This window comes from Struthio camelus, chromosome 1, assembly GCF_040807025.1.
Source record: "Struthio camelus isolate bStrCam1 chromosome 1, bStrCam1.hap1, whole genome shotgun sequence".
NCBI lineage: Eukaryota > Metazoa > Chordata > Aves > Struthioniformes > Struthionidae > Struthio > Struthio camelus.
This window is the reverse complement of record NC_090942.1, coordinates 88,134,267-88,147,270: the sequence shown is the minus strand read 5'-3', so window position 1 is coordinate 88,147,270 and position 13,004 is coordinate 88,134,267. Positions and strand designations below refer to the sequence as shown.

The 13,004-nt window shown below is 37.3% G+C and overlaps 1 protein-coding gene across 28 annotated transcripts in view; it reads left to right on the top strand.

The window, feature by feature from the left end:
- TSPAN9 (tetraspanin 9) overlaps nt 1-13,004 on the top strand; it is a 202,254-nt gene that overhangs the window by 98,088 nt on the left and 91,162 nt on the right. For 25 of the 28 annotated variants that reach the window (XM_068954783.1, XM_068954764.1, XM_068954819.1 and 22 more), the window contains one exon: nt 4,380-4,459. In XM_068954783.1, coding sequence (XP_068810884.1) covers nt 4,397-4,459 — 63 coding nt within the window. In that variant the 5' untranslated portion in view covers nt 4,380-4,396. Of the gene's footprint in view, nt 1-2,058; nt 2,135-3,511; nt 4,460-13,004 lie in introns of those variants that run through there. The other 3 variants (XM_068954746.1, XM_068954753.1, XM_068954733.1) reach the window with 2 other exon arrangements.

Below are 13,004 nucleotides of genomic sequence, written 5' to 3'. Positions count from 1 at the left end.
TTATATAGGTTGCTTAAATATATGTGTATTATGTCTTTATACATGTGTCTATATACTTATGAATATGTATATGCATTTTGTCAGTTGCCTGCTCTAGTTTGAAGCATGTTTCCACAAACCAGTTGTACAAAAACAACTGAAGAGATCAGAAACAAGTAGAGGGGTTCAGGAACACTGTAATTGTGTGTAACTGGCACTGAACTCCTGATAGGATAAAACAAAGGGGCAGGAAAAATACCACATACTTGATGGCTTGCATAAAATTTGGAGGAGTTGGGATCTGTGTTTTGAGGACTATGATGTGCTGTGCCCAGGAGGGAACTGTGTAAATCAGTGGGAGAACCAATTTGTATTGCTTGGGCCTTGTTACTAATACTCTTCCTTTCTTTTTTTTCTGCTACATATACCGTGACATTCCTTTGCCTACCTGGTAAGCAAAACTGCTCTAAATTCTCACTCACTCAAGTGAGTGAGCCATTTGGATGCCATGGACTGAAGTTTGTTTTTTTTGTCCCCAACACTTTGTTGTGGAACTGAAATAATTTGTTTTTTTCCTGATGTGGGGGGAATCTCAGCAACAAAATTCTGTGATTCAGTAATCAAAGATTAATGAAGTAGAGAATGGACTTTTGAATGTTTTTCATGTTCTACTTCCTCAGCAGAGGTGAGATCTGCACTGAAGCAAAAGGCATTCTTTCCTGTGCAGAGGTTATTCTGACAAGTGAATGAGGTTTAGGTACTGCCAAAGGATCTTGCTGCAACTCTTATGAGTGAAGTCTCAATTAGATGCAGAGTTAAGGGTAATGGCCAGTCAGAGCTTAGGTAACAGATACAGCTTTTTTCGGACTAAATAAGCAGTTCTGTATGGTTTATTAACTGAGCTGCATAAATACCAAGTTGTTCCAGTAGGAGGAAGGAGTCTAATCCATAATGCTGCTCTGTGGCCTCTGATTCAAGTGGCAGAAGGTTATTGAAGCTTGTGATATCTCCCTGGTGGCAAAAGCCTAACCCTAAGAGGAGGGTCATTTCTTTCCTTTGTACTTAGCAGAAGGGGTGGCTGATCAGGAACTTTTTGCCCTGGTGCCAGTTGTTCAGGTTTGGATTTTGAAGGTAGGTATGGGCCATACTTGCTCCTTTTGGTGTTCATTCTAATGTAAAAACTCAATGCAAACCATTTGTGGTTAGTTTTTAATGAAAGATGCATTACAAGTAATGGTACAGAAAGCAAATATTTTGTAGAATTTGAATGCAAAAATATAAAACTTAAGTATGGTCCAATAATGAAATCTTGTTATATTAAAAAAAAAAGCTTAGGGAGGGAGAACTATTTTGTTTGTTTGTTTATTTTTAACCATCAATGGAAATATTTCCACTATTTACAAACTTTGATTTGATGATGCAAAGTTTGATTTGATGATTGGATTTGTGGAGTTTTTTTTTTTTTTGCTACAAAAGCATTCCTTCAGTTTTTTAACCTTGAAGAGATCAGATAAATTATTATTGTCATGTAACAGTTGGAATCCAAGGCAGAGATTTATAAAGCATTGATTTTTACAAGTGTGCATCATAATTTTATTTTTTTTCTCTGAAGACCTTACCTCTTTGGTTCTGGTCTTTGTCAGTGTAAATTTTATGACAACTTGAAATAATTGTATACCTTTAGAAAAAGAGCAATCCTGCACCGGCAAGCCAATGGATGCAGGGGAAGAAAAATGCTTTAAAATACTTGTAAATATTTGTATTATTTTTGACTGAGGGCTCTAGTTTGCAGCCTAGAGTTGAAATGGCACAGCTTTACTCAGGCAGTAACTGAACTTTAAAAAGGAAGAGCTTCCTGAGGTTTCCGAAGCCATACTCAGGCATATTTCAAATGCTACTCATCCCGCAGGTTCCATGGCTCAAAAGGTACCTAGAAATCTCTCTCATGTTTTCTTCTAAGCATATTGGCCCTTGAGGCCTGCTCACTGTAAAGTTGGTATGTGCACCACAGACATGTACAGAAATGCCGCTTTGGTCACTGCTAATTTATCTTCTTTTACTTGGATGTTTTGTGTGTAGCCTTTTCTGCTGCATTGGACCATATGGACTACTGGGTCATTATTGTGCAGACAGATGATGGAGAAACTTGGTGCAGGTAGTTCTGGAATGACTTTTTAAGAATAAAGTGGGTAAACATGTTTGATATGGGCTTGGGCATGTGGTTTAAATGTTATTCTAACAGGGAGTAGAAGAGGTGAGAGAAAGATTACATGTACATATACTGTTTATTTCATGGCATGAAGTATTTAATGGTAGAGGGATCTTGTCACAGAAAAAGCCTATCAACAAAGATACAGCATAACTTTAGCGTGTTGATTCTGATCTTATTATATAAAAATAATAGTATTGTAAGGGGCTGCCAGCCATAGATGTCCAAGACTGAAGAAATGTTATACAGTGTTTTCTCAAAGGTATCTGATAAAATAATTAAACGGTGCATTATAACATGCATATGAAAAGGTCAGTTGAAATTCTGCATAATTTTTGCTTTTTCTGGTAGCTTTACTTCATTCATAATGGTCTCCTAATATCATTTCTTTCTTTACAAAAAGAAAAGAATAACCTGCATTATAAATCTGTTTCTTTGCTTTGTGCCATCAGTGTGCTCTTTTTACACTTAATGATCTGCTATATAACAAATTATATACAACTAATATGAAACAAATCCAAAAGCACAAGGATTTCTGTCCTTCCCCTCCCAGCACTCACTCACATGTACCTAGGCACACATGGACACTCATCCCCCTGTCTTTAAGTCCTAACAGGCATGTTGCGCTGCTCTCTGGAAAAGAAATAAGAGCATTTAGGTCAGTGTTTCTGATTCGCAGGCTACACGCAATGTAGAATGACTGAATAATGTATGCAGGAATAATCTCTGACATACCAGTTAAATAGTGTGTAAATAGTTGAAGGTTCAGATACAATAACATTTCAAGAGATTTAAGAATTGATTGATTGTCCTGTAAGAGATGGCAGCTGTGCTTTTCTTGTTATGGTTAATTATATCAAAGTTGATAGTGTCGTGTTTAACTGACGTGTGCCTATTTGATGTATTAGTCTGTTCCAGTTCTTTGTTCCATGGCATTTATTTAAGCCAGACAAAAATGCAAGTGTATGTTGTTACTGTTAATTTCCTGAACATGGAGGGGTTAAATCCTGTAAATTCACACGTTTGCAATATTTTATTGCATTAAAGGAGTACTATTACCGTATGGTTCTAGCTCATAAACAGCCATTGACATTTAAAGAGATTTTCTGTTGTGCTCTTGTATAGTCAAGAGTAATTCTAATCCTATTAAAGATATTATGTCATGGAGGTGTGCCCTGGGGGAGAGAGCTTCTTCTCATTGGTTAGATGGAAAGCAGAGGGGAGGGGTGACCAAGAGGGTGGATTTATTACTTGATAGTTAGGTCAGGGATTTCTGTGAGAAATGCCCAGTGGTTGCAGTTGCTGATGATTTCACGTCAACAGCAGTGCAACACAGTGTGCTCCAATAGCTGAGTACTGAATGAGATACTGCAAACGGGTGGGAAAAAAAAAAAAGAGACAGCGTGTGAGAAGCAGTCAGAGGGAGGGAGAGAGAGAGAGAGAGAGAGGAAAGCTGAGAGCAAGAAAAGTGCTCAGGCTAGAGGAAAGTCTCCTAGGTGTACTGCAGAAGCTTTTTGGAAATGGATGCAAGGACCATCTGCTGCTGATAGATCAGGGGCTGTGGACTAAGGACGGAGAGAGCGAGCTTATGGCTCTTTTGAATAAAATTGAAGTTCCGCATAACTGATTCATCAAGATACATCATGAGTATGCTCCTGCATGAGATATTAATGTATAAATCCACACTACAGATAGATAGAGTGCAGCCTACTGTGGTATAAAAAATAGATAAAAGCAGCAACAATGCAGTGAATATGGCAGTGAATTTTGCAGCGATTGTCTGATTTATGTGCAAAAAAAAAGAGAAGCAAAGCACAAACTGTAGTACTGTGGAGTTTGTGAGGCACTGCATTTAATGCTGAGAGATGCTAGGCATTAAATCTGACAACGGTGAAAGGAGAGATCATGGAGAAGTCAAGTAGTGAGGATTCTTCAATTCACCGGAGTCCATCTTTGGATAGCAAAGAGTCTGACTTTGCTAAACCTTCTACCTCAGGGAAGCAATTTGGTCGAGGTTTTACTGCTGGAGCTTTCTATGGTACAGCTGGATCACGCACACAGAGCCACACCGGGGTCGGAACTGGGACCGGCGTTGGGACTGGGACTGGCATAAAAAGTGACAAATACAGTGCACCCAAAGGCAGCAAATATGTGGTCTTTTACCTGGATCTATCCTTTGTTTTCCTTTTAGAATTTAAGAAGTGCAACATGGCAAGAGGCTGCCTGTGTTGTTTGAAATACATGATGTTCCTTTTCAATTTAATATTTTGGGTGAGTACTGCCTTTTCAGTTGCCTTCACTTGTTAGTGTATCCTATACTGCTGCATTATGTGTACAGTGCATCTTTAAAGCACTACACTAAGCTCCCCCCGCCTTCTATCCCTCTCTCTCATACACGTATGGAATATTTTCAGTGTTAAACCTATGCCTAATGGGAAAATGTACTTGCTTTCTATATCTTTATTGCCACCTGGCTATTGTACTTTGACTTAAAGCTCAAGGTTCTAATATGTGTTTTGAACTGGGTTATTTAAGGAAGGGCTGAACTGTTTTAGCATTAAAATCCTGTTGTAGCAGGATTTTTACGTTCTTCATGTTGCATTAAATTGCAGGTTAATTTAAGTTTGAAGTACATTCTCATTGTCACTATAAATTCCACCTTTTTTGTAGACTTCATTTGACAAACTGCTTTTTCATTTGAAGCAAGTTCAGTCTCATTTCTTCACTTAAAAAAAAAAATGCATGCTCTAACCGCTTAAGGTATCAGCATAAACATGGAATGATTGGAATGATGAATTAATCTGGATTCAGTTTCAGCTGCAGTTGTCCAAACTGGCATTTAAAGTTGGAAACTAGTGCTTTCTTTTGAGGGATCAAAATTGATTTTCCTCCATCAGCCAAGAGGCATAAGGAGTTGTAACAATGCCTCAGCAAGCAGATTAAAAGCATAATGACTACTTGGAGCAAAGTAATGCCATGTACAAGGAAGGGAGCTGAGGTTCAAGTCAACCATCAGCTGGGCATCCTTGAGTGAACAGTAAGATTGGGAATATCACAAGCTAATTGAAATACTGAGTTTGCTTGAACACAGCACAGTAAGAAAACAGTTTGCTTAATTGAAATCAAAGGTCACTGCTTTCTTGATGGTTGTAATGCTTGGGCACATGAATAAAATGATTCAAGGTTGTAATCCAGAAATATAGAGTATGCCTCAGAAGTAAATAAAAACACATTCTCTGGATTAATTTTGGAAGAAGAAGGGGCATTAACAGTCTAGTTCAGATAGCTACCTCTGTTCTAGAGATATCTGTGTTCAAATTAGGACTCTTACTAACAGCTTCTCCGTTTGTCGTGACCCACTTACTGAAATAACCTCTAAGAGCAAGAGGTAATGGGAGATTCAGTCTGGTGTTGAACCAAACCAAGCATGCAACAGTGAGCTTTAGCAGTAATAGACTGAAGTGTTGCAGCCACTGAAGGTCTGGGAATCTTACTTAAATAGGAAGGTGGAAATCTTTCTTAAATAGAAAAGTGGGACTGGCCTCTGAAGAGCATCTGATCCAAGCTCCTTGGTTCACCTGTGTTTTTTGTTTTTGTTTTCTGTATAGCAGCCCTACGAGAAAGTTTCCATATTTCCTCACCTATTTCTGGAATATACCCCTCTGAGAACACTAGCTTTATATCAGACTGGCTCTATGACCCAAAGGCTGCATTGCTTTGACACCTTGGAATTTTTTTTTGTTTGTTTGTTTTTTGCTATATGTTGCGATTAGTTTTGGAATAACCATCTGGATGTCATTGCTCATGTTGTCTGTGATCAGTCAGTAGGAATCCCTTACCATTCCCCTCATCTCCTTAGACTCAATATCTTTCTTTCCTTTTATCTCCCTCCCAAGCAGCATTTTTCTTGACTGTGCACAGGCAGGCCTTCAGTATCTGCTTTTCCTTTTTTTAAACTTGCACAAAGAATTTCCAACCTCCTCTCTGTGTTCACCTCTGTATTCCTCCACCTCAGCTCCCACCTGACTTTGGACAAACACATTGCTTTTTGGGCTAGGACTTGCATACTACCACCTGGAACAGTTCTCTAGTACCCCTGTGCTTCCTCAGCTCTTACTCTTACCTCTGAACCCCCTTTCCCTCCTCACCTACATGCCTTTTTCTGTTGGGTTTTTACCACTTTTCTTTCTGTTATTAATCTTTGTTGCTGCATCTCTGTCTGATACTCTAAAAATGCTTTCTGTATGAGCCAGGTTATGCAAAATGTAAATGGTGCTGTAGAATGATGAATCTGAGGGTTTATAGAGAAAAGCTGAATGCAAGTTGTCAAATATTTTTTTAAAGTACTTTACAACAGAAATTTGATCCACTAGCCTGTCATCTTTTGTAATGCAAGGTGATTTCCTTTAAAAAAGAGAGAGATTAATTTTTGAGCATGAAATCTGTCTCAACCTGTAGTTTAAAGCAGAATGAGACTCCGGGTCCTCAGAGGTGAGGAGACCACTTCCATGCAAGAAGCAGGCTTTTTTATGCAGACATTGATTTAGGCAACTGGAGACTGTAGTAGAAAAACTATATTTCAGGAGTCTTTAAACAAATGCCAGTCTAGCAGGTGTGTGGTGAATGAAGCAGTTAATGGGCAGTCTGACTGACCAGCTTGCATGCCACAAAACTACGTTATTTTGAGCCTGCAGGTGCAGAAAGCTTGGCTCATGTGAAGCGTTATTATACTGTAGTAAATTGGTATTTCTTAGGAGCTGGTGGATAATTCCCCTGCCACATGAAAAATGGTGGTGGTATTCCTCTGTCCCAGGAAGGCTGGGTGCTATTGTCTTGAAAGATCCTCAGGGTTGCTCTTTGGGCATGTTGGCCAAAGAAGGGTGTTCTTCTGTAGAATAAGAATTTTCTTCCAATATTTGCTTCTTGATACCAAGAAAAAGACTAGGACCTAACCTATCCATTGTATGGCAGCAAGCTGTACTGCTCCTCCAGCCTGGCAGCCAGCTCATACACATTTGAAGACCACCTAAGTGTCTATTTGAAGATGATGTGCAGTGGTTAGCAGGTTGTCTCTGTTTTTATGTATGAAACACACTACCGCTGTGACCATTTTAAGAAAGAGATGGTGTGTTGTTGCTGCCCAATAAAAATTCAATATTAGTGAATTAGATCCGTTAGCTAATGTGGAAGGATTGCAGATGAGTTCTGCAAAGCAAGTTGATCAAAGAGGGGCCTAAGAGTAAATTGAAACAGAAGGTATTTCTCCACCATATCGCTAAGAACTTTAGGTATTTCTCTGTGGCCGTCTGTGATTCTTAGCAGTTGTTCTTGGCCATCTGGCATTGCTTTCTTTTGGAGATTAGGAAAGTCTGAGCTGAGGATAAGAAAGCTTATAGTATTTAATTGTGTGGCTAGGATGATGATTTACAGTGAATTCATCTTAAGTTTATAATATGTTTTGCAAAGGCACTGGGCAAGTACCTATGTTAGTTGATTTAGTTTACCTTCAGGAATATCACACGCACATGTATGGAGATTGCAATGTAGTCAATATAGCCCTGCAGATAAAATTGAGCATTGATTTTTTTTTTCATTTCTATAGATAGCAGCTTAATTGCCAAGAAGGATAGTAACTGAACACAAAGATTAGGGTATAGATGTTTTTAGGATAGATTTCACTTCAGTGAAATTAGGCAAAATAATTAGATGAATTGTTTTCACAGAGTATATCAGAAAATCTTACTGCCTATAAAAAATTTCTACAAAAAATAAATTGTGAAAAAGAGATTTCATTTTTGAAATGAGAATCCTCATTATAGTATCCTAAAAGGGAAAGATTGAAGTGACAGGAATAAATTATCAAAGCTTTAGTAGAAAACTTTGCACATAATGCTTGGTCATGGATCAATTTTAGTTTGTTCTATTCATTTAACTAAAGTTAATGACTCCAGGTATGTTGAAACATTCATAATACTCATATTGTTAAGTTTTACCATTATTTCAGTGTAATATAATGTGTTTTATTGGAGGGAACATCTGGCAAGATTATTAAATCTCGATGTTTTTCTGTGTTGCAATTGGTAGGAAAGCTAAGTATAGCCAGTAAGTCCCTTAATGTGGTTTATTTTAAATTGAGTTTAAATTTAAACTACTATAAAAATCTTCTGATGGGAATAATACTTATTCATTAATGCTATAATTAACTTTAAATGGAAGTTCATTCAATTTAACTTAGATAAGTGTTAACTTTCCAAATTCTGATATTTGAAGTTTTAAAGTAAATTTTATATTAGGTTGTGGGTATTTTCCTTTTTGCTAAAATTTAAGACTAGAAGAGAAAAATATGGGCTGGAAAGTTGGCTAGCCCAGAAATAATAGCAAAAAGTTAAACACAGTAAATTGTTCACTGATTCTTTGTTATGAAAATAATGGATAAACGCTATTGCTCTTAAAGGGTTTTTTCCTACGTTAATTATTTGTCTAATTTAATCTTAAAGTGGGAGTTTTTCATATTTTTTTCTTATAAATGAAAAATGATGTTGTATATTTATCAGTGAGCATAAATACAATAATACAGCAATGACACAAGTCACTTTTTACTGAAGTCTGAGGTCTGGGATTGGAATAAAAGAGAGAGAGCATGTCTATTCTCTCTTTGGGTGAGGCTGCTGTCACAGGTATTGATACTGTAAAGCAACTAAGACTTCTAGAATGTTTTATATAGAGTAATCCATACTTAAAGGTATTTTTCTTCCCAACTGAAATATACAGTATAACACACTATTTAGTCTGAGGTACAAAGCATTAATGCTTATCTGAACCTGCTGGACAAACAGTTGAAGCTTGTGATCCGACTTTGTCGCTATGCATAACTGAAAGTTAATCTTTCAGATTTAATGACATTTGTGGGGTCCCTGAAACGAGAACAAAATGGCAAACTACAGACGGCTTAGAACAGGGAACACAATCAAATTCACTCCCTTTTGTTGTCCTGCCACTGACTGCATGATCTTGTAACCAATATATCCTGTGCCCTGTATGCAATGATTTTTTGACACAGGGAATAATGACAAGGAGAGGTGGTGAATGACCCTGAGATGCTTGTCCCGTGATATAATAACAATATTTATTTCTGTCATATTTTGACTGTAATGACATAAGTGAGCAGTCCAGTGACAATTGCGGTACAATCCCATGAAAGTAGGACTACTTAAAAAAATCACTTCAAGAGTGACATACTGAAATCTGGAAAAGGAGTAGTCTTAATTTTCTCAGGGCTAATATTTTCAGTCTCATTAACAGAAAAAGATGATGTTTTAATAGGGATTCAAGATGTTTTGAAAAGATTCCAGCTTTTAGTTTTAGTTTCTTCTCCAAATGGTGTACCATTATTGAGTGGGCCTCTGCAACCATGCATGTCAGTATTGGCGTACAATTAGACAAATGTTTCTACATGTCAGCATTTTGACTGGTAGGAGAAGTTATATTTAGTTCAAACTGAGTGAGGTCCTTATGCATATATTGTATGTTCAGGTGACATTGGAGAATAATGGTCAAATATTATTGAAGCCTGAGGCTAGTTTTATTTTAAAATAGTGAAGTTTGTTTCAGGGCTGTGTTAGACTAGTTAATCCAGGTGATGGGAGCTGTGTAACAGTTTTTAAGGGAATGAGTCTAAGCTGTTTAAACTCGACAGGGGAGACATCTGATACAACATTTTTCACAGTATTCCTCTCACTTACTGCTCTTTCCTAACACTGTATTCTGATCAGTTTTTTTTAATTGCTTTTTGTTTTTGTTTTTCCTTCAGCATAAAATTATTTTTGAAACTATTTTTATTCTAGCTGTAGGTAGGTGTAAAAGCTGTTTGTGTCTGTTATTATGGATAAATGATGCACTGATTCATGACTAAAAGGCATATTTGCTTTATACCTGTGTTACACTGTAGTCTGCTGGACATAGTTGTTTAATTATTTGTGTGAGTGGAGGTTTATAGCCATTGAATGTGAGAAGCAGGATACAATTTGGAAATGGGAAGGAATTGACGTGCCCCCGCCCACATAGTTAAACCTCTTCCTTTAAATTCAGGTTCTCTTCTTCATATCCTCTGATTGACTGTGTGACCTTGAGGAAATTTCGCGCCTTCTGTGACTCGATTCCCCTAACTTTTAAAAATAATGATGATATCAACTTTTATAAAGCTAAGGTTATAAGTATGGGATACAATTACTGCTAACTTTTAATAAGCTTAAAAACTGTTGTGTTTCTTTCTTACTTCTGGACTCATAGACCGTAGAGAACATTTCAGTACACTACTCAGTTTAGCTTTTGTTATCATGCTCCCTTTTTGCCTGTTCCTGCCACCTTCCAAGTAAGTAAGTCTGCAGGAGGCCGATCCAAAGGGGTGTAAACTTCTTCACACAAATAGAGTAGGATGAGCATGTAACTCCATTATATGGCTGTCAGAGGAGGCATGTAATTTGTTTATTTAAATGCTGCTGAGACAGAACAAGACCTGGGTACAAAAGATCAGAGGATGCAGTCCAGTTTGTGGTAAGAAAAGTTAATTGGGGTTTCATTGTACATAAATAATTGGGCGTGCCTAAGGGGCAGCCGAGTCATCACGGACACACAGTTAATATTGTGTAATGTACTTAGTAGTTCTTCTGTGTTCATCTCTTATCATTGGTAAAGTAACCTAACCTTTCAGCAGCTCACTGAAACTTTGAATCAAAGAAGGAATTCTGCTGAGCATCTTGGGCTCTGTCTGAATTATCCTGCAGAAATAAATAAGCCACACCATGTCAGCAAAGTAAAAGAGCCTGATGTGGCTGAAGGTGTGGTATTAAATAGTGAATATTTGCTGAACCTGTTTGGGAGGTCACATAAGACTTAATCATTTTAATATCCCTTTACAGAAATGACTGCAGGAACTGATCTCAAAGCAATTTCACAACTCTCCAAAACAAATTAGCTTTAAATCAATTCAGACAGAACATCTCCATTCAGCTCAATCCCTTGCTGCTTAGAAGCAAATTAAATTGCTGTATGTATTGAGCAGAGATAATTGAACTTCCAAATATTTGGAAATTTAACTGCTTTTTCCTGCTTTTCCTGAGCTGGGCCAAAGTTCATACTGCTATCCAAACCTCTTTGATTTAACATCCAGTATAGCAGGAATAGTGAATATTCTTGGGGCCCACTGTCACTGTGAATTTTAAAAATCATTGCAGCTCATCTTGATTAGTGTCAACCAAAACTTGACAGCATGGCCAATGGATTATCGCTGTTGAGGTAGTGCAGGTAGGGCTAGGTTTTTCCACGGAGTTACAGTATATTCAGGCAGTGTTTGTGGCTGTCTTTGATCAAACCATAGCCAAGTCCCTGCAACTTTAGTAACCTATCCCCACCCACCTATATAGAAGTTTAGTGTCACAGTTGGCATACTGGCTGTCTTATCTGATCTCCCATTCGGAGCACAAGAGTTTTTCTTCTACACTGGCTGGGAACACAAACCTGTTGGTTACCCCTTGTGTCCCTTTCAACACAGAATGACTAGCTTGCAATTACTTTTATTCCTTTTTGCTTCCTGCGTGTTTGTTGTTAAATGTAGTAAATGAGAATTCATTTTTCAGAATCAAAATAATTAATGTTTGCAAAAAAACAAAAAAAAAAAAATCCCCCAAAACTGGTCTCCTATTTTATTAGGAGAAGGAATTTTGCACCCATCAATTCCTGTTGAATGTCCTTGATCTTTATTGCATGTTGAATTTGGCAATCTTGTCCTTTTGTGATTCATGAAACTTTTTGCCCATCTTCTGTATCTCCTAAACCAAAATCCTCATGCTGTTTCTAATCACTGCACCAGAGTCCAATACTTTTGAAAATATTTTGAACCAGTAAGTGCCTTTCATGTTTATTGCAGTACAACCTTGGCAAGTCATGAGATATCAGAGATAGAATTTGTATCTTTCTGACTTATTTTATGAATTCCCCCAAACTTCTATCTGTCTTGCATTCAGGTGCAATTTCAAACACTGTAGGTACAAATTGTAAGTCTACAGTAGGAAATGACCAGATGATTGTTGTTTCCTAAATGCAGCATCCTCAAAGCACCCTTAAGGGTTTGAGAAGAGTATAACATGTACTGAGAGTTGTTAAAAGGAATTAAAATCAGCAGAAAGCGGTGTGCTAATCTCTTGGCAATTACAGAACTATTAATTTCTTAGACTGCAAGGGGCTGTAGAAGTATTTTTTTCCTAAAATAACTTTCTAATTTAAAAAAAAAAATGAAGAGGACTGAAACAAGAAAATCATGAGCTATGGATGATGATAAGATTATGAACAGAGGATTATAAGCTGTAGGGGTTCATCAGCTTAATGAATTACCAGTCATTAGCAGAGAGTTGCTTACGTGCATGCTTTTATCATGCTGCACATGTGATGCAAAGCATGTTAACTGAAACTAAGCAGGTTACTCTGCAAATAGAATGTGTAAATGTGTAATGGTTAACTGTGGCAGCAGTTAACTCAAAGCAATTCTCTTGTTTGTAATCATCTGTGTATACAGTATTGTCCAATCACTGAGTCTGAAATGATATAAAAATGAGATAGAGGGAAAAGATTTGACACTGTCCTATTTTTGCACTGTTTTTAAACCAAGAATATTAAAAATATATTTTTAACCTTGCAGAGTTAAAATTTAGTGCTAATGTGTGTAACTATGCCTGTGCAGTGATACATATTGTATCTGCTACACCTTCTGTTCAAAGAAAGATGTCCAAACACACATTTTCACTCTCCACACCTGAAACCC